The sequence below is a fragment of the Ambystoma mexicanum genome, chromosome 10, assembly GCF_040938575.1.
Source record: "Ambystoma mexicanum isolate Mex_15411 chromosome 10, UKY_AmexF1_1, whole genome shotgun sequence".
NCBI classification, from domain to species: domain Eukaryota; kingdom Metazoa; phylum Chordata; class Amphibia; order Caudata; family Ambystomatidae; genus Ambystoma; species Ambystoma mexicanum.
Genome location: NC_090932.1, coordinates 1,546,492,905 through 1,546,518,366, shown reverse-complemented (window position 1 = coordinate 1,546,518,366; position 25,462 = coordinate 1,546,492,905). Strand labels below are relative to the sequence as shown.

The following is a 25,462-nucleotide window of genomic DNA, read 5'->3' as shown; positions in this document are numbered from 1 at the left end:
ATAAAATATCAATCAAACCTTGAAACAAGCCATCTCCTGGGGTCCTAGGAGCTTCCAGAGCTGCTGAACCCCAATACCAGGAGACCTTCTGCCAATTTTCGAGTGCATCGTCGTGGAAAGGCCGAATCTGTCCTAATTTGTGCTGAGCCCGTAAGGATACTCCAGAGATCCGATCCAACTCACCCAGACCCCCTCACCAGAGTGAGAGACTGCAGGAAGTGAAGATTGACCGGGTGTTCCGTGTCCTTTGTTGGTGTTGCTGAAAAGGTGCCAAAACCGCAGAGTGAACCAAGAAGTTACTGAACGTCGTGCTACAGGTCCTCCCTCGAGACTGCTGCTGAGAGACAGTATATTGTCCTGCCTTTCATCACCAGACCAAGGAATCCAGAGTTTGGGAGGATCTTCCACATCACAGAGGAGACACCACAAACACTTCCTTCAAACCAAAGGTACTGTGGAGAAAAAGGTATTGGTGACCTGATTCCAAGAAGTCGCTTCAGAGCGTTGGAATGCACGTAGGTGCCCATGGCAAGTTTTAGGCAAGATTGTATGCTGTAACCTTCAGGAAAACTACACAAGTCCTGTTCTCTTGGTATTGGGTAACCCACCTATTGGTATAGGTCTGTACTACACAAGTTGGTAGAGTGACTGAGCAGCCAGACTTATCGCAAGAGGGGTAAATGTGAGGTGTAGCATCGAAATCCACACATAAAAGTATCAAAATAACACACAAGGTGTTCTAGTAAAATAATTATTTCACGGTCAGTTTTAAATGAGCATTCTTTAAAAAAGGCTAAACACTTAATAAAACATTTTCAGAGTCAAGGTAAGCAAGTATATATTTGTTACAAGATGCTTCATACACACTTCCTACACCCAGAGGTGACTTCAATTACAAGGACAGTATTGACATTTATATATCACTTTCGTACCTGGCAAAATTCTGAGGTTGTGAAAAAGGTTAACGGCTCTCAGAGCAGGTGAACACTTGTACAATCCCCCCCCAATGAAGTCTAGATAAAAACTTTGCCCAGCAATATTAGTTAAGCAACCAGTGTATCACCTATGAGGGACAGTTAGATTCAAAGTCAATGGGACAGAAGAGTCTGCAGGGAGCCAGGACAGCCAAAGTCAGTTTTAACAGTGTCTATGGAACTGAGGCACTTATTAGATGGCAAAAAAAAGTCTTGCACAGAGTTGGAGAGTTTGTCGAAAATTACTGTTGGGGGCCAAAAGCCGTTACACTTGTGAAAAGTTAGGGCTAGAATAACTCTAGAAGGGCAGCTACTGCAAATCTCAACTGAGACAAGCAAGCTACAGACAGAGGTAAGTACCCCTTAGTCACAACAGTACCATAAATTAGAAGGGTATCCAGCTGGCTTCTTTCCTGGTTGCAGACTTGCAGATCCTGTGTTTTCCTGGGCCTCGGTCGTGGGGACAAGAGGGAGGACTCCTGCACAGCAGTTCAGAGGTCGGCAGAGGTCGGCGGCAGCTACGGGCTCTTTTCAGTTCAGCGGCACTGTGGTTTCAGCTACCAGAAAATGGCACCACCGCAGATCTTGGACACTTGATGGACTTTCTTTGCTCCTTGAGTCCAGCACTCTAGTGAGGCGACTCAAGCTTGGGTCGTTCTGCTTCGGGAGGGTCCTCAGGATCTTCCTGCAGCTCTGGTCCGGCTTCAAGATGATTGTATGGGAGAATTCTCAGAAATGTTTTAATTCCCTTCTACCTTAGAGACCCCCAGCTCTTTTGCCAGACTTTAGGACTTTTAATTTTTATCCTGACGAGTGAGACCTTTTTCCCCACTCTCGTATTTTGCTTTGATTTAAACACGGTTTCTTTTGGTTATGGAGTCTGACAAACTCCATAGGCATAATCTTTTTACATGACATACAGCACCTTCAGTGCAGTGGCACATGGAAGTCATTTAGATTTCCCAAAGGTTTAAATACCTTCTCTTGTATAAACTACGTTTCCAAGAGCAGTCAAGTGATATTTACTTCACTTTTCATAACTTTGTAGACCCAGCCCACACTATCTTACATAGTGCTGGAGGGGTTACTTAGTATCCCGTTTGTCTACTTTATCATGTAACATTTTTGTTACCCTTTCTACAATTAATGGCTGTTGGCAGTGGTTTACTTTTTCCTACCACTGTTTTTTACCGCAGGCTGCGAACGCAGCAGCAGTATATAGCACCCATGGGTGCCTATTTTGTCAAAATGGCCCAGTCTTCTTTTTTCATCACTTTTTGTTGTAAAGGTACTTGAGATTTACTCTGCGGTCAAATCAGGTTTGGCCCGTTTCTTCCTTTTGTCTTTGGCGGGATTCACTGGTGAAGTCCGCCTCTGGCTCCAGCGTGTCGGACAGGAAGCGAGGGAGGTGCCCGACACTCCTGTGCTTAGTCTCCTTGGTTACAGGAATGCATTGAAGGACAGCCACCCTGCTGTGAGTGACGGCTAGGCTGCAAATGAATGGGAGACCCTTACAAAAGACCTTGCCTTTTATGCAAGTAAGGCAGTCTCGACCACTGGACGAAGGAATCCGAAGATGATCTTGGAAGAGAAGCTTGCTGCTACTCCTGGACCTTTGGGTTGCCCAGTGAAACCCTGCTGCAGTGCTGAAGCTCTGAATTTGCCTCAAATAGAGAAGCCCTGCAAAGGACGACTTCTCACCTTGAGTTTGTGGGACAAGTCCACCCAAGACGAACTCTACTGGAAATCCTCTCTGCTGGCTGTGCTTCCGTTGCTGCTGCAGGAACCGATTGCCAGGGGGCAGGAACACCAGAATCGAGAGCTTTGTTTATAAGCCGGACCCAAGCTCCAGGAAGATCCCCCGGACTCCCTCGAAGCAGTGCTGACCCAGCCTGAGCCACCTTAGAGTACTGGTCCCCAGAAGCAAGGCAAGCCCACAAGGTGTCCAAGGACCGCGGTGGTACTATTCGCGAGAAGCTGAAACCGCGAAGGGCAGCTGATCTGAACTTTGCCCATTGCTGCCGCCGACCTTTGAATCGTAGTGCAGGTGTCCCCAGACGTCCACCCTCTTGTCCCCACGACTGAGGCACAGGAACAGAGGCAAGCTGGAACCATTTCTTCAGACCTAAGGTACTGTGAACTAAGGGGTACTTACCTCTTGTTATATAGCTTGCTTTTTCTCAGTTGAGACTTGCAGTTGCTGCCTTCTGCAGAGTTTCTTGCAGCTTTGCCTTTCACAAGCTTCCCAGCTTGTGGCCCAACAGTGACTTCTTTTCCAACAAACTCTCAACATTGTGCAAGACTTTTACCAACCTTCAAGAAGTGCCTCAGCTCCCCTAGACTTTGCTCAAGTGACATTGGCTGTCCTGGCTCCCTGAAGACTCTTCTAACCTCTGACGTGTTTAACTAGCCCTCCAAAAAGTCATTCATAGCTTACTTGTATAGCTGGGAAAGGGTTAATCTACATTGCATTTGGGGGTTCAAAAGTGCTTACCTGTTTCAGAAACTTGTTAAACATTGTTTCCTTCCCTAAACTTTTCCTTTTTGCCACAACTTTAGTATTACCATTTAAGTGTGAAAAGTGATATATAAATGTCAAGTGTCCTACCTATTAAAGTCCCCTCAGGGTGTAGGAAATCTGTGTGCCATCCCAGAAGGATATCTTCTGTCTTTATTGAACTGAATGAGTGTATTTTGACGTATTTTTAATGTTGCCAATTCCTCCCTTCTAAAGAAGGCTCATTTTAAAACTGACTGTTAAATTAATAATTTATTTAATCAAGCAAAGGGAAGAAGTCGTCCTCTCCGGAGCTTTTCTAGTCTATTCGGAAAAGCAGTTTCAGCACAGCAGCAGAGTTTCACCGAGCAGTTCAACAGTCCAGGAAGATGAAGTAAGCTTCTCTTCACGATTCCTTCATTGGATGTTTCGTCCCGTGGTCGACACTGCCTTCAGCTCAAGAAGCCTCGCTTTTTATGCAGGTTTCTCCCATTCATGCACAGCCTAGCTCTGACTCGCACAGCAGGGTGGCTGTCCAGCCAGCCAATGGCTCATGGGTGCCTTCAGTTTGCCAAGGCGACTAAGGACAGGGAGTTTAGGGCAACCCCCCTTGCTTCCTGCCCTGCCAGACACACTAGAGCCAAAGGCGGGTTTCAGCACTGAAGCCTGCCAAAGACAAAATTAACAAAAGGGTTAAACCTGGTTTGACGTGCAGCGTAAAACCCAAGGAAGACCTCACAAGCAAGAAATGGCGAAAAAAGACCGGGGCCATTTTGACAAAATGGGTGCTACACTGCCACTGAGGTTTCAGCCTGCGGTAGAAAAGCACAATGGTAGGAAAATGAAACCACTGCCACCAGTCATTTTAAAGTAGTGAGGGGGAACATAAAAAATGTTACATGAGTAAGTAGAAAAAGGGGCTACTAAGTAAACCCCAGCACTTCACATAAGATGATGGTGTGGGCTGGATCCACAGAGAGAAGGGGTGAGTAAAGTCAATTTCACTTTACTATTCTTGGGAACACTAGTTCTCGCAAGGAAAGGTATTTAAACCTTAAGAGAAATCTAAAGGATTTCTGACCCTGGACTGAAGGTGCTGTCACCATACAAAAAGTAGATGCCTATGGAGTTTGTCCGTATCCAAAAACAAAATGCAGAATCCAAATCAGATCAAAAATACCTGAGTGAGAAAAAGATCTTGCTCACTCCAGGATAAAAATTAAAAGCAAAAGAGCTGGTCTCTAAGGATTAAGGGAATTAGCACAGAAAGTAGAATTCTCCCGAACAGCAACCCCTCTCAACTGACCCAAGCTGCTGCTCGTGTCCCCTTCTCGAGTCCGCTTTTAGGTCTCCTTTATTAGTTGCTAACTTGCTGCTTCTATAAATGTAGACACTGGAAGAAATCAGCAGGAACTCTTCATTATTCGCTGTTTGTCAACCCTTCAAGCCTTGTCCGAGCTGCCTTTTATCTAGGGTTGTGTTTTTGAATTTAAGACTTGCCAGGCGAAGAAACCATCTCTAGAACCTTGAAATAAGCTCATGTGTGCACTAACCACCTATTTTCCTGCCTTTAAGTGACTTTTCAATGTGTTTGCAGAGTAAATGCATTACCGTGTGACCGGTTGAAATTCACATGAGTGTGCAGTTACCGATAATACGGTAAGTTTGTACTTTCCCTTTCCAACGTTGCTACAAATGTAACTGCGAACAAACACAAAAGTGAAAGTGCCCTTTGTTGGGGAGAATTCTCATAAATGTGCAAATTCCCTCTACCTTAGACCCCCAGCTCCTTTGCTAAACTTTGGGGCCTTGAACTTTTTAATTCTGTTTGTTTTTCTTTGTTTGTTGTCTTTGGTTATGGAGTTTTAGACAACTACATAGGCATCATCTTTTTTTATTTGTGTCACACTGCACCCTCAGCCTTTTAGGCTGTCCCAAGGTTTAAATACCTTCTCAGGGATAAAGTACCGTTTCCCAGAGAATGTAAGGTTAAATTGACTTTTCTAGACCCAGCACACACTATCTTCCTATAGAGTGCTGCAGGGTTTACAGAGTATCCCCGGTGTCTAGAAACTCATGTAGAAATGGTTGGTGGCAGTGGTTTTACAACAAACTACCATCATTTTTCCCAACCGCGAACACCGGTAGCTAAAAATCACAGGAGCCTTTGTTTAAACGGGTTCCGTTCTTTTTTCGCCATTTCTTTTTGGAAAGGCCCTTCTAGTGTTTGTCTCTGCGCGCCAAACTAGGTTTTGTCCCTTTGTTTCTATGCCTTTGGTGGGCTTCAGGACTGAAGACCGCCACAGGCGTCTGAGTGTCTGGGGTGGGCAGGAAGTGAGGGAGGTGCCCGAAACTGCCTGTACTTAGTTTCCTAGGACACCCAAATGCACTCTGGCATGATTGGCTGGCTGACTGTCCTGCAAGGACAGCCACCCTGCTGGGTGAGTGGCAACTACGCTGGAATGAAAGGGAGAAAACTGTTTAAAAGGCGAGTCTCTTGGAGTGGATAGCTGAGTCGACCACTGGAACGAAAGAACCGAAGACGAGCTGGAAGAGGACGGCTGCTGCAACTCCTGAACCATTGGTTTGCTCGGTAAAGCCCTGCGGCAGGTCCGAATTGCCAAGTTCATCTCGACGGAAAAGCCCCTTCAAGGATGACTTTGTCCTTTGAGTTGGTGGGACCAATCAACTCGTAAGCCACCTGGATATCATTCTCAGAGCTGGGTAGGATTAACCAGGGGGAAGGACACCAGCTTGTCCCCCAGCGTCCTCCCTCTTGTCCCCACGAATGAGGCTCAGGAACAATGAGATCTGCAGGAACTGCCAGGAACCAACGTCTTCAGCTGCATCTTTTGCTTCATATTAAGTTACTGTGCCAACCCGATTGAGAAGAATGCCTCTCTCGCGGTGAAAGTTTGTGGAACTTTCCCAACTTGCAGGCCTAATCAGCTTGTGATCCAATATGATTATTTTTCGTACAAACTACTTTGGCAAAGACTTTATTCTATTAACCTGTGCTCTTTTACTCCCATTGAAAGTAACAAATGCCATTTTGCTCCTATTTCAGGGGAGCCTAATTTGTTCAGAAACGGACTGGTTTGTATTGAAGTACATTTGTGTACAATATTAAGTTGCCTCCTTCTAGTGAATGTTTTCTAAATGATTGTGTAATAAATCAATACGTGTTTTTACCAAGAAACCTTGAGTTGAAGTGTCTACTTGAACCACAGTGATTGTAAGACCTCTGTGTAACATCCTTGTACTGCTCACATTCCCTCTTGAGATGAGCCTGGCTGCTCAGCTCGCTACCACAAAACTGTGTATTACAGACAAAGGTTGGTTTTGCTTACACCTGTAGTCCTAATTGTATGTAGTGGCCCCAGAGGCTACTGCATGCAATTCTGCCTAACACCCTTTGAAGTTGATTATCTAGTATTCCTAAGTGTTCTGTTGCAAACATCTGAAATATTTAAAGTGATTCTGGTGTAACTATAATAAATGTATATCTTTTATATAAATGTGTAACTTCTTCTTTGTTGTGCCTGTCTAAGATTCACTGTACCTACCTACAGCTCACAACTTCCTCTTCAGATAAGCCTGACTGCTCTGCCACACTACCAAGTTCCTGAGCTATTAGACTGATACTAAGAGTTGGGGATCTACAAGCCGCTGGGATAGCTTACTAAAGTATTACTGCTAGTAGGACTTTAAAAAAACTCTCCTAACAGTCCCAGGTGACACCTTCTCAAAAGCCTTAATTTATTGGAGTGTTCCTGGACTCTTCCAGTGGGAAGGCTTCACCTTCAGAGTTGAGGTCTCAACATATTTTGTAGATGGTAATGATATTTCTGGAGCTTGTGGAACTGCTTAGATCACATGCTCTGCATAGACCGACATCTAGTGGAAGTCGCAGAGTATTACAAGATTTGTTTTCCAAACTCAAACGGACGTCGACGAGGCGTGTTTAGTAATACAATTCGTAGTGCGACGTGTACTGTACCCATGGTCCTTCACGTGTCAGTCCCTCATTTCTTTTTTCATTTCGCCATCTAAGTCGGTTGCAAATGCAGAGTTCTCTTCCAGGCTGATGCCTTTTGATTGTACTAAAGTTGTACTTGTAGACATTCTTCCTTTCCTTTTGTTGGCCTCATCGCACGACTGCTCAACCACTTGACGGCTCCTGACAAACACCCATATCGTTGACGACTGATCGACCAGATGCAGACTGTACGGGCCTCTTCGGGCTTTGGCCCATTACAGTAGAGAGAGAGGGGAGGTTATTTATACTGACCATCTATTTTTGCCTATCTGCCCTTTTAAAATATAATGGACAAAATCCCATTAAAATTTTGCCCCTCCTGCCACTCAATTCCTGTGGCAGAACATGCACCGTGTGCAATCGCTGTCTACGGTGGGATCCCGCTGAAAAGCATTGTAAATCCAGTCAGCTTTTCCGGCCCTAAAGGATCGGTGGATGAAATGCTAGCCTGCTCACGCCATGCAGGTCGGGGCCTTCATAGACGTAACGGAAGACTTCTGCAAGAGCAGTTTCGGGGTCATGAGTGACAGAGGGCGAACTGGGTCTGTCGGAACCCCAAGTGCAGGCCCCTGACTCCAATAAGCAGGCCAGCGGTTCTGTGATGGAGAAGACGCCCGACGGCAAAGGCGCACTCAAATGTAAACTCACGAAGGACATACCCCACGGCAGACTCTCAAAGACATCGTCGAGCATGGAGGCCCATGCAGTGACCGGGATAAAGCCTCGGGTTCCTCACTGTCCTCTGGGCCATCGTGCACGCTTTTGCCTCATGGCAGTTACCAAAAGCGAAGGTCTGTTCAGACACCGCAAATAAAAAGGCCCTCCATTTGTGTGCAGAAGCACAGGCGGCGAAAGGCATTTCAGCGTCTCCAAAGAAAATGGCAAAAACAAGCCATAATTAAACAAATCAGTGCTTTGTTACTTAAAAGCAAGGTCGCTGAAAAATAACACTAGGTTTCAATGCCCTTGACCCCAAAGAACACCAATCGGTTTTCTAACCCAACAGACACCCTCTGTGGGGCAATGCGCCATAAAGTTACCATTCCCTCCCAGCCCACCCCTGTTGAGGATGTCGCTCCCTCCCAGGCCTCTGACATTTCGAGCTTCCCACCCTCATGCCATTTTACACCAGAACAATGTAATAACATTTTAGGGAGAATGTCCCGTTTCGTGGACTTCAAGGACAAACACCCTGACCAATTGACGGCTCTTGGAGATGCCTCACAGCCAGGGGCATCAGCAGAGCCACCCCCTGCCAAGAAGTCTCGCCTTTAGCCACAGCCAAGCACCTCAGCTCTAGGCATTCCGGCCTCCGCATCCTGCCTCTCTCAATACCAAGACCCCTCTCGGGACTCCTATTATGACGACCAAACAGACCCACGGTCTCGGGGGCAACTCTTTGGCCATGACCAGTTTTACAACATTTATATAGTAGTCACCAGATCATCGGGACCAGCTGGTAGCAGATTCACCGATTGACAACCAACTCAAGTACAACAAACTGCTACTAAAGGCGGCGCAACATTTCAATATCGACATTAGAGAACTACATATCAACAGACTTTGTGGAACATATCCTGGGGGACAAGAAGTCTACCACCCAGTTTATACCCCTCCTGCAGTCAGTCCAGATACTTTTCACACCATCCCTACTAACACTTAACCTTATGAGGGTGGTCAACCTGAGGTTAGAGAAGCTTTTCAGACTTGCGCACACTGACCCCCTGTATATTAGGGGCCAGCTAAGACCAGATTCCCTAGTGGTCTCCACCACCAGGAAAAGGGTAAAATAATAATAGGCACTCCTTGTCTGGCATGGTTTCTGCCAATGCCAGGGAGGGAGAGCAAGAAGGTATATACGTTTGGGAGAAAGGTCGCCGCCTCTGCTGCATACCAAGCAAGAATTGCTGACAATACTACACTGTTAGCTAGTTACGGCTGCCTCAAAATGGGATGAGTTGGAACGCCAGATCGAAACCGTCCCAGAACCACTAAAGGCTCAACTGCTTAAAACCATTGCAGAGGGCAAACCAATCTCGGACTGCATCCTGAAGAAAATTCTTGATGCAGCGGATAACGCATCCTAACGGAGGGAACGCTCATTAAGTAGCATGCCTGGCTTAGGCAGTCAGGGTTTTAGCTAGTCACTCAAGCAACCGTAGTGGATACAAATGTATTATTTTGGAAGGCCATAGAGGATGCCCTCAAGAGTGCCAAGGAGGAGTACAACACTCTTAAATCCTTTGGGCAGTTAACAGACCTTATTCCCGACAGGGTTCCCCAAAACTTTAGGAGATTTCGGGGCCAGGGTGCACAACGCGGCTACTCTGGGAGGACAGTCATCGTCCTGGGGCTAGTCACAAGGCCAAGGTTCCTTGTCCAACTTTTAATCAGGGAATAAAAGAGGATGAAGTAGGGGTAGAACCTCACCTGGGAGAGGCTCCCAAAACTGGCACACCGTTTCAGGTCCCCTCCCATGCCACTCAGTAGCAGGCCGAATCACTCAATTCACCAACTGATGGGAGGGGATAACATCGGACAAGTGTGTTGTCCAGCGTGGCAGTTGGATATTGTATCGCGCTGGTACAAAACTACCCTTCCACCCGCCGAGACAAAAGAAGATTAAAGCAAAAGAGCAAAGAACACTGCAGGGGCAGTAAAGGCGCTTCTCAACAAAGACGCCATAGAGATTGTCCCTGCAAACGAGGTCAACACGGGTATTTATTCAATGTACTACCTTGAGCCAAAGAGAGACCTTACTATGCACCCAGTACTAGATCTGCGCCCTGCAAGCAAATGTCAAACCACAAATATTTCATATGACCATGCTCCAGGAGATAATTCCTCTCCTGAAACTGGGTTGGGGAGGGGGAGGTTGGGGGTTGTGGGACTACACGGCAACGTTGGAAATGAAAGATGCATGCTTGCAGAAGTGGCAGCACACCTGCGCAGAAAGTCCATCCCAGTGTACCCATATCTGGACGAATGGCTGATCACTGGGGAATTGCCTCAAATTTGCAGATTAAATATGCAAAAAAATAAACCTTCTCTTCAATCTGGGTTTTTCCATCAAAAAGAAGTAAAGTCTAGTCCCCAGCCAAATAAAACAGTTTCTAGGGCCTATCCTAAACACAAGAGGGTGCTGGCTTGCCCCTCAAACGAGAGAGTACAAAATATTCTGTTGCAGGTACCTCACTACAAAGTCTGTCGCCAGATAACTGCAAGCAAAGCAATGCGCTTGCTTGGTATGATGGCCTCTTGCATTTATTTGGTTCCACACGTGTCTGCGCATGTGTCCAATGCAGCAATGGTTAGCAAAACAGTGGTCTCAGGCAAGCGGACAATGGCACGATCTAGTGGTTGTTTCACTAATCCTGGTTCAGGCTCTTCGCTAGTGGTCCAAGGACAACCTGTTAAAAGGAAACCTTTTTGTGCTCCACCAGCACAAGCAATCCTAACTAATGACTCATCACTTGCCGGATTTGGGGGGGGGGGGGGCTGGTCTGTTCGTCCTCCACCATGTGGCCAGTGGACACTACTGCCCAAAGACATATCGGCTTCCTAGAGCTCTTGGCAGTCCTCAAGGCACTTCAGGCCTTTCTGCAACATCTCAAGGCTCAGACAGTTCAGGTCCTCGGAGACTGCACCACGGCCATGTTCTATCTGAACAAGCAGAGAGGCACACATGGAAGTGGGCACTCAAGAGGAACATGTTCCTAACATCTCAACACGTTCCAGGGGAACTCAATTCTCTGGCAGACACTCCCTGGTAGAAGAACACAAGTGGCAACTCGACAGATATCCTAGACAGAATATTCTCACTTTGGGGTCGCCCCCCACTAGACTCATTCGCCAAAACGCACAATGCCCAAACTTGGAGCCCAGGTTCCCGGCCCGCCCCCAAGAAACCCCTCCCCCCCCCCCCCGGACAACACTCCTGAGCAAGATGCTGAACAAGAGCATCAGGAACAAGTAACTCTAAAGCTGGTTGCTCCTATGTGGGCAACACAACCTTGGTTTCCACATCTGCTCAAACAGGCCCGATGTGCGACCTTATCAAGCTCCCATGCTTGTACAACATGTTGACACAACACAAGGGGGCATCCCTCCACCCACAATCAATGAACTTGGCAGCTTGGCTCCTGAAGTCAGAGTTTGGCCACTTAAACCTTCCACAAAGGTGTATGGATATCTTTAAAGAGGCATGAAAACCCAACACCAGGCTCTGCTATTTTAATAAGTGGAAGCGATGTGTGATATGGTGCACATCACAATCACTAAGTCCTTTAGAATGTTCTCCAGCTAATATTCTACACTACATGCTTAATTTACTAGACTCCGGCCTATTATTCAATTCCTTGTAGGTACATCTGGCGGCCCCCTCGGTTTACACCACTTCACAGGTGTCCTGGTGGAAAGTCCCTGTCATTAAGGCATTCATAGAAGGGGTAAATGGGCTATAACCCCACTTTGCAACCCTCCCCCCGGGTTGGAACCTCAATCTCAAAGGCCAGCCTAAAGCATCTTACCTATAAAGCGCCATTCCTGGTAGCGATCACCTCCATAAGACCAGTTGGTGAGATACAGGCTTTGTCTTTGTAAGACCCCTACTCCTACGTCCCGTCTCCTCCATAATCGATGGGGGTCCCTCGCTAGTGACGGGAGACAGAACCCCTTTCACCAGAAAAAAACCTTATTAGCCTGTAAATTTTGAGGCGTGGCCCTGGGAGCATGTGCTCCCCTGACTCCACCCACCGGCGCCACTCCTCAGTCCCCTTTTCCGCATCAACGGGAACAGACCTATTTCGCCAGCCCTCCCAGGTTTGGATTCAGCCTCGAAATACCATGCGCTCTTCCCCGGATACTTTCTACTGTCATTTTGTCTTCTTTTTATCAACCAGGTACTCGGTCCTCTGGCGCCACGCTCCTCCCCTGTGCATGTTAAAGTCTGCGGGCTTCATCGGGTGTCCAGCCTGCAAAAGGCTCTTTCCTACGTCAGATCCCCACGCTCTTTGCCTCCGCTGCCTTTGCTCCGACCACGGCTGGGAGGGTTGTATCGCGTGCGACACGCTTACACCGCGTGCTCTGGAGAACAGACTAGCTTGGTGGAGGGAGCTCTACGAGAAATCACCTCAAGAGGACTTGAAGGACTTCGTCAGACATAAGTCAAGGCCCAAGGTAGGGCCGTTTTTTTCCATCGCAACCCGCAAGTGCGACGCCATGCCTAATAAACGAGCGAGAGGAGCCTGTCGGATTGTCGCACTAGCACTGGTACCAAGGCTGTTTCAGCTAAGGGCTGCCAGGCCGAGGGGGTGGAGGGGGCGGTCATTAGATCCTTCTGGAGACAGTGCTGAGGGACCGCAAGGTTCTTTTACCGGGTGTACGCTTGAGGGGCTGCACCCTAATACTGGCCAGATGTCCGAGGGGGCGCCTGCATGCAGCACTACCGGCGGTACAGCTGAGGGCAACCCACCTACCAGGCCCCATCCTGAGGTGCCAGGTAGGTCTCGTGCTCCACTGCCAAGAGTCCTAGAAGAGGCCGGGCCCAGTGGGCCAAGCACCACGACTTGGCGTGTAGCTAGACAAGATGGCCACCCCTTGGAACGTAGCAGGTGGGAGTAAGAGTTACACGGTGGTACTGGTGTCAACCAGGTATGTGGCCTACAGCTTATCCATCAGCATCACAGGGCAGGTTTACCCCGCAGCCGTCTACCCCACCGGCCTGTGAGGCAGTTTCTTTTTAAAAGTTCCTCACTCTCCTGACATCTCCTCAGATGGGGGCCATCATTTGGGATGTGATCAGGGACATGCGCCCTGCGGCCCCTCCGCCTGCGCCTATAGTCAGTCCTCCCTGGGGCAGCCCCTGCTGCCTTTGCCAGCTCCTTCAGTTCCGGCTCCCCTGCCTCCCATAGTTCAGGCGGTTCCCGACCAGCCTCCGCTGTAGCCTACGGCTCCGATCTCCACAAATGGAGGGAGGATCCACCCTTGCTGGCGGCACACCCTCAACCGCACTCTTCGGTGATCGCTGCGACGTCACTCTACCCAAAACCTCAGTTGTCCTTGGCCACCCCGTCCTCAGTGCTGTTAGGCAAGGAGATGATCTTGGAGGCATACAGGAAGAAGCTTTATTCCAACACCTTGCTGCATCTTCGTCAATCCAACGCGGATGCCATGTTGGCAGCTGTTAACCAGAGGCTTGGGGGTGGGTGGGGGTATCGAATAGCTGACTTCCTTCCAGGGCTTCCGGTGCAGAGCCGGGCACGTTTCAAGGTGGGACTGGCGGAGGCTAAACTGGTGGCACAAGACGACACGGTGTCCACCGTGGCCCACATTGACCCCTCTGGCCGGGTCATATGCATCGCCAAAAACATGAGGACAGCCTGGCTTTGGGCTACTAAATTCAACCCAGACGTCCAGGAACGCATATTGGACCATCTATTCGAGGGTGGCGACTTCTTTCTCTTCACCACTGATGAGGAGCTAGATAAAAAAGAAAGTTCTCAAACTGCAAAGTCTTTATCCTTACGAAGGCCACTCCCAAGGCGTAGACCCAGTCGCATCAATGTTCTGAGAAGGGGCAGGCATTCGGCAGGTTTCTGGGGCTTCCAAGAACTGAGGTCAAGGCAGCCTGACCGTTCTGAGTCAGCACCGGTGTAAACAAAAGGGGTGGGGGGAGCAAGATTCTTTCAGTCCCCCTCCTCCTCAACAGCCTCGGAGGGTAAGAAGGCAGATTCCGCCTAACCACTGGGTTGGGGAAGACCTCCTCCTCAGAATTCCTGTAGGTGATGATGGCTGCCAAGTAGGTGCGGCAGGTGTCTATTTGCACCCCTGAGTGAGCGAGGTGTGCCGAGAATGAGAGCACATCGTCCAGTGTGCAAGTAAGAGGGTTGATCTCCTTAGTCTGCCTAGTGACAGAACCTGCTCCTTTTACTCTTGTACTGGCTCCTAGTAGCCCTGCTCCTAGCGCCCTGAATGATGTCCAGGTTAGCCTGAGACAGGCTCAGATGTTTGTGTGACCTGCTTAGGAAACACGCTGCAAGGGGTAATTTCTGCAGAGCAGGGTGTGTGACCCTGTCCACCCTGTTGCAAGAAGAGGTGAGCTGGGCCCAGTATGCCAACCAATCAGTGGGGTTGGGGCGACAACCTAACATGCAACATTGCAAGAGCAAATCCCTTGATGTTTTGACAATCCTAATCGGTACTGTGTGCATTTAGAGGTAGTTCAAGGCGTGTCCTAAAGAAACGGGGTAGCCAATGAAGCACTAATACTGATATGTTCCCTTAACCAATCCCTCCCTTCAATAGGTTTTGTATTTTGCCACTTAGAGTGATGTCATAGATGAGGTATAATGGGTAATGAAGTTACTGTGTGTGTGCAGGCATCAGCCCGAAAAACTGGTAAAGTAGTATTTCACCATATTCTGTGTGTCGGTCTGGTTATTTGGTCTAAGATCTTTTGTCATTCCATCTAGCACAAAATACACTTCAAGGTGCTAAAGCACAGCTTTGAGTAGGTCTCTTTGCCTGGGAACTGGCATGAAATCTAAATGTCCTGGCACACAGCTGTTTTTACCTGTTGTCTTCATACCACCCTTGTTTATTTCTCCTTTTGTTTTTTTAAACACCTGCATGCAAATTGCATCCCATAATTGGGTAACTGATTTCTATTATATCATGCTCCAAGAGCACGATTTACCTCGCCTGGCTTTCTGATGGTATTTGCCTGTGTATGGATTTGATGTGGACATGCATGTTAGTTCCACGCATTATGCACAAATCAATTGTGTACAGAAAAGCTACATAGAAGTTTTCCATATAATATTTCTGTTCAGTTGACCTTTAGCCCTGAAGATTTCAGGCTTTCGAGTGTATGTCTCCCTTACATTTCTTTCTTCCCGGCAGGACTCCTCACTGCAACTGTGGCATCTCGCATCCACAGGGCTGCACAGCCGGCCCTCCTCTACTTGGTACCCTTTACCCTGCTGCCACTTCTTACCATGGCCTACTTAAAGGTGAGACCTGATGCTTCTTGTTTGCGCATTTGGATATTGTTTACATTGTTTAGTGTTACTCCAAAAGCATTGCATTCCAGAGGGATGCCCTCCTCTGTGTATATGACCCAGCATCCTTTGTCATATGGACCTGAATATTAATAGGGAATTAAAGTGCCTCAGCCTCTTATTAATCACCTGCTAACATTCAGAGGCTGTTTGCATCTGAAGACCCTGGCTGTTCAGCTGGGCCAGCCTAGGACTATCTTAAAACGGCCACTGCTCTCCAGTAATCGTGTGTTGAATTTGTTTAACACCACTTTGGAAATTCCATGTAATTTTGGTGTTTATGTTATCTGTCCTGGGGTCTTCATTAAATACTACCTCTGCACATGTAAGGTATCTTGTAACACTTTAAGAGAGAAAACTCTTTTTAAAACTGACAAATGCCTACCTGCCATTGTTTTATATGTAGAACGTGCCCAGAAAGTGTTTTGCTCTGTGCTGATCTAGTTTTAAATCAATAAAACGTCCCTCTTCTTCCTTTACTTGTCTGGCTGCTCCTTTTACACTTCACGATGGAGACAACTCTGTTTAAATGTTGCCCATCCTGTAGCAGGACGTTTACATGGAAGGACACTCTTATGGAGTGTAACAATGGTCTACCTCTTGACCATGAAGAGCGGCCTTGCAAGGCCTGTCAGCTCTTTAGGCCCAAGACACTTAAAGAAAGGCGCACAAAGTGGTGGGTGGCCTATGCAATGCTGGCTCAGTCACTCTCCTGTGGTATGCAGTGATATTATCGAATAGAAAACAATGAATGGATTTTTGAACTAACCCAAAACATCTAAATAAAAAATAACTAACAAAAATACATGTGATTGGGAATGGTAGTTTTTGGGGTAGGGTGAGCATTTAAAGCAGAGGGGTTTAGGGTGGGTGAGTCCCCAACCTCCGCCCCCCCCACCGCCAATATAAAAGGGGAAATGTTTTTTTTATAGATTTTGGTTCATTGAAAATTCATTCTTGGTTTTCTCATTGGATATAATCACATGTAACCCTCTCGTGCCATCGCCTCGGACGAGTATTCCTCTTGCAGCCACGCCTCCTTTTCAGAGGCCAAAGAGTGCATTGTGGAGTCGGCCGACTCCCTCATGCCGGTCCCCAGCCCAACTATGCATGCAAAACGCATTGCTGTGGGGGAAATCGCACCCTGGCGACGAGGGCACACACTCTTCGCAAGGCCAGCCACAAAACTCCTCTGCCTCCTTCGACCGAACTGTCGAAAAAGCCTTCCGGCAACCGCAGGCCTGTTGAAGGTTTCAATGTTTCCTGGTGAACCTGTGGGTTCAGGACCTGGTGCACCTGTTCTTTCACGGTTGGTACAGGGTCCCTGGTCTGTTAACCAGGGTGCCTCCCCTAAAGTTTCAACGCATGTTTCTGATGCGTCGAAAGACCCGTTAAAACTCACTCCTTTAGTCAACTCATCCTAAATGAAAGCAGAAACATTTTAAGGCCCCGTCACATGGTTCTGGGCCTCAAAAGGCCCCTCCCCTGCCCTCAGGGTATACCCAGACCACCTCCTTTGTCCCAGTACCTGCAAGGGCCTTAAGGCCCAGCTCCTTCTAAGCCAACTTTTCCACATCCAGAAACCTCAACATCCTCTTGCTGGACTAGAGAAAGATTTGAAACCTGCATGGAGAAAGTATCTGAATGTATTGGCTTCTCAGATAAATTTAATATAATTCGTAAACTGTCCCGTTCCTTTGAAGAAGGCCCTAGGTCCTCAAGGTTCGTAGGCTTCACTCTTCTCCTACACTAAAACTGCCATATCCCTCTACAGACATTTTTCGAGATGATCCGTATGATCATGGGGTGACAACTACTTTGTTCTGCATCGTGATGTTGGCTCCCAAGACCCTATTTCTGATAACCCAGGTGCTTCGATTCCTACAGATGACGGGGAAATTGGCCCACTAGCTCTGCTCATGAGTCCGAGCCTGATCTCTTTTTGGGCGTCACTCCTGTATCCCAACCTAGGGAAGCTTCCCTATTGAAGATCAAATGCTTTAGTACTATCCTTTGGAAGGCAGCAGACCATTTAAAGATTGTCACTCAGGAAGCCGTGCCTGACTTTGTAGAGGATGTTCTCAAGGAAAAGGTTTGCCAGCCAGGCTATCCCACTTTGTCACTATTAGAAAGTGCATCCCTGATGACGCCCTCCCTTACTCGGGCAGTGAATCCACGAATCGAGAAGATGTTTCGCCTCGCACCTCTGATCCACATTATATCCGGGGTCATTTCGTCCAGGACTCCCTGGTCGTCACCATGACTAGAAAACGTGCAGGAGCTCCCCTGTCTTCATCTGAATCTCCCCCTGATGAAGACTGCAAGAAATTCTACTTTGGGTCAAATAATCACCACCTGCGGTCTACAGTACCTGTATCGCTAACAATACTGCTCTCCTTGCTATCTTCAGTGTTGTCCAATGGGGTCTGGTGCAAGACAGTGTGCAAAATGTGCCTCAAACAAGATCGCAACTACTTACGGTGGTGCAGGAAGGACATTCACACAGAACATCTTAACCACACTTGACGCCGCAGAAACAGCAGGTTGGCTGAAGGCACTCTTGAAACGCCATGCATGGCTTAAACATTCTGGGTTTAAATCAAAGATCCAGTTCTCGCTCATCAAGAAACCTATGGAGTATTCGGCTCTTTCGCAAGGCGGTGGACAACATGCTTGAGACAGCAAAGAAGGGGCACGAGACATTAAAATCTCTTAATCCGATCTCTAGCAGGCTGTATGTACAACGCAGGGTCTTCAATAACCGCCGGTCCTTTCGCGGGCAGTCCTTTCCCTGTACCACTCAGTGTCTATGGTAGAGGGACGGGGGGGGAGGGGTTCTTTCTGGTATTCTGACCAAGGAACATCTGGCACCCATCAAACCCCTCGAAAGCAGGGAGCTTGGTGTGGCAAAGGAAGGGGAAGAAATGCAGCCGCTCGAAGGCTCACCTGCCAGCAAACGACTGATTTGGGTCCCCTCCATGCCTCTCCAACAGGACGATTACATGCTTCACCCATGCCATGCATGGATGGAATAACCGAAGACCAGTGGGTGCTCAGGACTGTTGTATCAAGTTTCTTCATCCGCTAAAGAACTGAAGACGATCTCCAGAACATCTCCTCATCCTTCTGGAAGATGTACAGAACCTGCTGCAAAAGGGAGTGATCAAACTCGCCCGAGATCAGGTAAAGGTTACCTATTCAATACACTTACTTGTACCCAAAAAAGATCTAACCAGGTGCACTGTATGTAGACCTGCGAACAAGTATGTCAAGCCTCAAAAATTCAGGATGAGATCTCTGCAGGAGGTAATCCTGTTGCTAAAGCACAGGGATTACATGGCCACCTTGGATATGAAAGATGCATACTTTCATATTTCAATGTTGCCAGCTCAGAGAGTACCTAAGGTTCAAGATGGAGAACACTCTCAGTTCAAAGTACTTACCTTTGACATTGCCTCAGCCCGAGGGTGTTTACCAAGGCAGTGGCAGCAGCTCACCTGCACAGGCAGTCCATTCCAGTGTACCCTTATCTCGACCACTGACTCATAACTGGAGACTCGCAGCAGGCATGTCTGGAGAACACCCAAAAGACTACAGACCTTGTCAACCTGGGGTTCTCCATTGAGAAAGTCCAGTCTTGTGCTCAGCCAAGTCGAACAATTGCTGTGGACCTTAATTCAGACAGAAGACAGGCGCGTCTTCCCCTCCGAGGGTTCAAAACATTGTTCCGGATCCCTCAGTATTTAGCAGTCATAAGGTAACCTACAGAAAGCCATGCAGCTGCTGGGGATGATTTCCTCGTGTATCTTCCTGGTTCCACAGGCCCGTCTGCACATGCGTCCTATACACTAGTGGTCTCGAGCCAATGGTGGTCAGGCAAGCGGTCAGTGGGGCGATCCAGTGGTTGTCTTGACATCCCTCATTCAGTCTCTGCAATTGTGGTCGAAGGAGAACCTTTTGAAGGGAAAATACTTCACCACCCAAACAAAACAAGCCGCGCTCACCACAGATGGATCCCTGTCAGGGTGAGGAGCACACGTTCTACACCTGACCGTGTACATACAGCTAATGGTCACAATCAGCAAACAATCACATGAACCTTTTGAAGCTACTCGCTGTATTGAAAGCACTAAAATCCTTTCAGACACAACTGCAACGGAAGACTGTTCTGGTCCATACAGACAGCACCACAGCCATCTATTACTTGAACAAACAGGGAGGCACTCGCTCAAGTACTGTCCAAACTGTCTTGGAGCATTTGAAAATGGGCACTCAAACACATGTTCCTCCTGTCGCAACACGTTCATGGGAACACAATCTTCTGACAGACATGCAGCTACCCGTAGAACACGAGTGGTTCTTACACTAACATTCTACACAACGTCTTTGCAGAATGGGTTCATCCAGACAGCAACCTTTTTGCAACACTGGAGAATGCACAATGCCCAAACTATGCTTCCAGGTATCCCCAAAGACTGTCCAAGGTGACCTGGTCAGGGAAATCTGCCTACACCTTTCCTCCAGTTCCTCTGCTTGTTAGGGAGAATTTTAATTTCTGTGCCAATTCCCTTTAAGCTTGGAGACCCCCAGCTCTTTTCCTGGACTTGTGGCTTTTTAATTTTTACTCCTGAGTGGCTGGGACTTACCCCCCACTCCATGTGTTTTTCTGACTAGGATGTTTGGTTTCTTACTGTTTAATGGAGTCTGGTAAACTCAATAGGCATCTGCTTTTTTGCATGGTGAGACACAGCACCTTTTGTGTAGTGTGTTAAGTTTATATATGCTATGTTATGAGTATGGAACTTTACCCACTCATTATTCTGTATGAAGAATTCTGTCAGGTATGTTCCATTTAGAGTGTTTTCGTTTGAGGCAGGCAGTTTGAGAGCATCAGCTGTGCCACAGGGTTGTGTCTGCTGCCTGTTGTGTTTTCACTTCACTAAACCCATTAACTTTGAATGAGCAGTGGCTGTTTATTCAACATTGGCGACGAGGATCAACCCACTGCTTCTCCGACCGTATCACATTACTTTCCTGGACACAGCGCCTCCCTCTCAGCAGCCTGGACACCAGAACATGAAAACAGCACACGGCTGATCAAACAGAAACGGCTCCCCGTCTTGCCGCTCCTCCCAGTGATGGGAGTTTGAGCGGCGCCCTTTTCCCAGCACAGCTGACAGCATCACAGGCAGCAGGCGCAGGGCTACAAGCCCTTCAGGTCAGATTGGGAGGGGAAGGGAATCTTATCCGTGTGCGCAGAGTATCTAGGGGATGTACTTTCACAGACTGGACTTATACATTGTATTTCAGTAATCAAGAGTCTGTGCATATACAGTACTAGACTCTTGTTTAATTTTGAACTGAGCCTGAATCTCCATGTACCACTAAACAATGAATTCTTTCCTGAACACTCCATACTCTAAGGAAGAAGCCCGACTGCTGGAGAGGCCCATTGTGATGTCACAAGACTCGCCACTGTGACACATAATATTAGAAACTTGGAACATTCCATTTCACAAATTCATTCACAGTAACCTCAGGGCAACTAATCAAACTTCAGATAAATCCATTCTGCAAGCACACAGAATACCCCCGGCCCTCTGCTCACCTGCAAACTGTCCTACCTGCACCCCTCACCTGGAACAGACGAATTGGCAGCAGCAATACCGCCACCAGCTCCATTTCTCTCCGAACCCGGTCGCCCTCCGCTGAGATGGGATAGATGGATCAAAACCTTTGAAAACTATCTGGTGGCCATAGGTGGTGGCAGGTATAGCCCCGGAAGAAAAAAGGCACTCCTTTTTCACAATCTTGGAACAGAGGGTCTTATAGTGTTTGATGGCCTCACACAAACCCATGAGGAAGGTATTGGTGACGGCGATGAATACCTTATAGCCATCCAAAAAATTGCAGGACACTTTGAGCCAAAAAAGAACATTACTTTTGAAAGGCATAAGTTCTTTCAACGTACCCAGGATAGTGCGGAGTCGGTCGAATCTTGCGTGGCTTCACTCAGGACACTGAGTCACACATGCGAGTTTGGAGAACTCACTGATTCTCTCATTAGAGACCAGCTAGTGCGTTGCACGAATAGCTCCAGAGTACAAGAGAAACTACTGGCCAAGGATGTCTCGCTGGAGCAAGCTGTAGAATTAACACGTAGTATTGAACAGACGTCCCAGTACATGAGAGAGATGAAAATTGACAAGCAACAATCACAATGCTTGGCACAAGGAGTGTGTGCTGTTCAACAAAAGAAGAGAACACCCAACAAAAAGCAGTGGTGGATTCAGAAGTGCACAAGGTGCGGCAATTCAAGACACATGGCAAATTGTCCCACATGCCCAGCGGGATTCGCAGAGTGCTACAAATGCAAGAAGAGAGGGCACTTCGCAAATGTGTGCAGGGAATCCTCCATTAATGCTATTGAGCAAAGAGATCCTGCATCTGTTAGCCATAGTCCTACATCGGGCAGAACAATTAATGAAGCTCCCATTCAGGAAAACAGTACTCGCCACATATTCCACATTTATGCAGTATCTGACGACAGTAAGGGTCCTATTGATCAATTCGAAATAAATGGCTGCAACATTGAAATGAAAGTGGACTCAGCCTCCCCTTGGACAATAATATCCCTGGATACGTTCAAGAACGTTCTAGGGAAGAAATGCAGCATATTATCTCAAACAGGAGTAAAACCATGTGGATATGGAGAGTCATCTATTGCCATGGTTGGAGAATTCCAAGCAAGAGTAGCATACAAAGGGAGAGCATGTATGGCCAAGATCTTGGTAGCGAAAAAGGGCGCATCGTTATTGGGGTGGAATGAGCAAAGAGAACTTGGTGTCCGCATTCAAGCTAATGCCAGTGAACCAGTGACAATTGCTGAGATTGAAGACAAGTGGAAAAAGGAATTCCCGGAAGTTTTCACATCCAATCTAGGAAAGTTATCCAACTTTGAACATGATATAAAGCTAAAACCAAATTCCAGACCCGTTGTTCACAAGGTGAGACCAGTTCCACTCAAACTACGACAACTGAGTGAAGAACCTGATAATCTGATGCAGAAAGGGGTGATAGAACGCATCGAAGGGACAGAATGGCTTTCTCCTGTTCTAGTGGCAAAAGGCAATGGAAACTTAAGGCTGTGTGTCGATCTGAGGGACTTGAATAAGAACATCTTCATTGAGAGGCATCCACTACCAATCATCTCAGACTCTAGCCACATTGGGAGAACCCAGTTGGTTCTCAGTAATTGACTTATCTGCTGCATACCATCAAGTTCCACTGTCAGAACAATGCCAACATGTTGCCGCATTTGTAACACCTCTGGGCACCTTTAAGTACTTACGGATGCCTTTTGGGTTGGCATCTGCCGCATCAGTTTTCCAAAGGGTGATGGAAGAAGTATTAAAGGGGCTCAAGAATGTGGCAGTTTTTCAAGACGATATCCTAGTGTATGCTGAGTCCGAGATTGAGCATGATTGTATATTGAGAAATGTACTGCAAAGGTTAAAGTCGGCTGGTCTCACAGTGCAGAGGGAAAAGTGTTGCATTTCTCTTAGAGAAGTTGAATACTTAGGTCATAAGGTTTCAAGTCGAGGAATATCTCCAAAAGTTAAGCTAGTAGAGAATATTTGTGGTGTTCCTGCTCCGACAAAGATCAACTTAGATCCTTTATGGGCATGGCCGAATATTACCACAAGTTTGTTGAAAAGTTTGCAACCATTTCCTCACCATTGAGGAATTTGCTAAAGAAAGGGGTGTCTTTTAATTGGACAACAGCATGTCAGGAAGCATTTTCCACCATAAAAGAGAGTATATCGAAAGCACCCTCCCTAGGCAGTTTCATTAGTGGTAGAAAGACAGTTCTCTCAGTTGATGCGAGCCTGACTGGGTTGGGTGCCACATTGTGTCAAGTAGATTCAGGTAAGGAGGTTCATACGATTGCATTCGCTTCCAGACCATTAAAGGGAGCAGAGTGCAATTATTCGGTAATTGAAAGAGAAGCTTTGGCCGTTTATTGGGCCATTTTACACTTTAAGTATTTTCTGTGGGGACAGGAGTTCCTGATTAAATCAGACCATGAACCACTGGTACAACTACGAGGTAGTTGTGATTGGGCAAAAGGCTCGCCCATTGGGCAAAAGGCTCGCCCAGGATTGCGAGATGGATGATTGGGCTGCAAGGTTACAATTTTACACTCAGTTACATTCCAGGCAAAGACAATGTAGTTGCTGGCTGTCTGTCCAGGCTTCCTTTGGATCAGGTGGGACTAGTCCCCAGCATAGAGAATGAGGAGGATTTGTGTATCTCGAATATCACAGAGAATGCTGTGGGGAAAGGAGAGTGTAGTGAAGCTGATCTAGAGGATTCGTGTCTTTCCAGAGTGAAGGAGTGGACTAGGTTGGGATGGCCCAGGAAGGAGTCTCTAGATAGAAACTTTGATCGATTCTATGAAATTAGGTTAGAATTAAATTTGTCTGAGAATGGTGAAATATTGAGAAGAGGATGCAAGATTATTCCCCCTGTAAGTATTAGAGCTCACTTGGTTGACCTAGCTCATCAGGGCCATCTGGGCATAAGTGGTACCAAGAGGTTGGTGCGACAGTCATATTGGTGGCCAGGGATGGACAGCATGGTTGAGAAGAAAGTTAGAGACTGTAGGGAATGTAGAAATGCTGATAAAAATAAAGTTGTCCGAGAAGTTCCACTCAGTACAGTTAAAGTTCCTAGTGAACCCTGGAAAAAACTTGCAGTGGACATTATTGGCCCTATCCAAGGTCTGGGGGATGGTTTCAGATTCATGGTGGTACTAATGGACTACCACACCAAGTGGTTAGAGTGTAAGGCATTAAGAGAGGCTACCACCAGCAAATTGATCATGTTTTCTGAGGAGCTATTTTACAAAGAAGGGTTTCCCACAGAAATTATAACAGATAACGGAGTGCAGTTCTGTTCACAAAGAATGAAGGAGTTCTTACAGTGCTATGAGATCAAGCATTCCAGGACTGCTCTATATCATCCTGGGCAAATGGCATGGTTGAAAGAGCCAATAGATTCATTAAAGGTGGCATTCAATTGGCACTAAATTCGGGTATTGATTGGTCTAGGTTGTTGAGGGAAATGGTGTGGAGTTATTGTATCACACCACATTCCACCACTAAGGTTTCACCATTTGTCTCACTTAAAGGGAGACAACCTGCCTCCAAATTATGCCCAGGATGGTTAGGATTGGCTGGATGTGTGAAAGTAGATAGGAAGAAGATAATGACTTTGATATGTGAGGCCCAAGATGTATATAAACAAAGGTTTGACTCCACATTTCATGTTAAAGAAGTGGGATTGGTGGAAGGAGACATAGTTCTCATAAAGAATCCTCGCTTTGGTGTAAAATGTTCTGAAAGCAAGTTTTTAGGTCCAAGAAAAATAGTAACCATTCGAGGCAATGTGGCTATACTCGATGGTGGTGAATGTTGGTCTATTTCTAGGCTTGTCAAAAGCACTTTAGATTCTATAGTCGACGAAGGCAACATGGAGGGTGTTGACGAGGGTGGTGAGTCAACTGATAAACAAGATGAAGGAAATTCGCAAAAGACATTACATTCAGAGGAAAACAACATGAGAGATATAACTAAATCAAATGAAGGACACTCGAAAGATCTGAATCTCAGCATTGATAGACATGTTAGGAGAACAAAGAAATTTCCGGATCGATATAAGGATTTTTATTTGGAGTAAAGTGCCTGGTACTTTGTCCTGTGTAACATGCAAGGGGGGAAGGTGTGTTAAGTTTATATATGCTATGTTATGAGTATGGAACTTTACCCACTCATTATTCTGTATGAAGAATTCTGTCAGGTATGTTCCATTTAGAGTGTTTTCGTTTGAG

At 47.0% G+C, this 25,462-nt stretch overlaps 1 protein-coding gene across 1 annotated transcript in view; it reads left to right on the top strand.

The window, feature by feature from the left end:
* The window catches only part of SPPL3 (signal peptide peptidase like 3), a 574,818-nt gene that overhangs the window by 498,564 nt on the left and 50,792 nt on the right, over positions 1-25,462 (top strand). Inside the window, exon 10 of the mRNA XM_069619781.1 lies at positions 15,413-15,522. Within this exon, the coding sequence (XP_069475882.1) occupies positions 15,413-15,522 (110 nt within the window). The remainder of the gene's footprint in view (positions 1-15,412; positions 15,523-25,462) is intronic.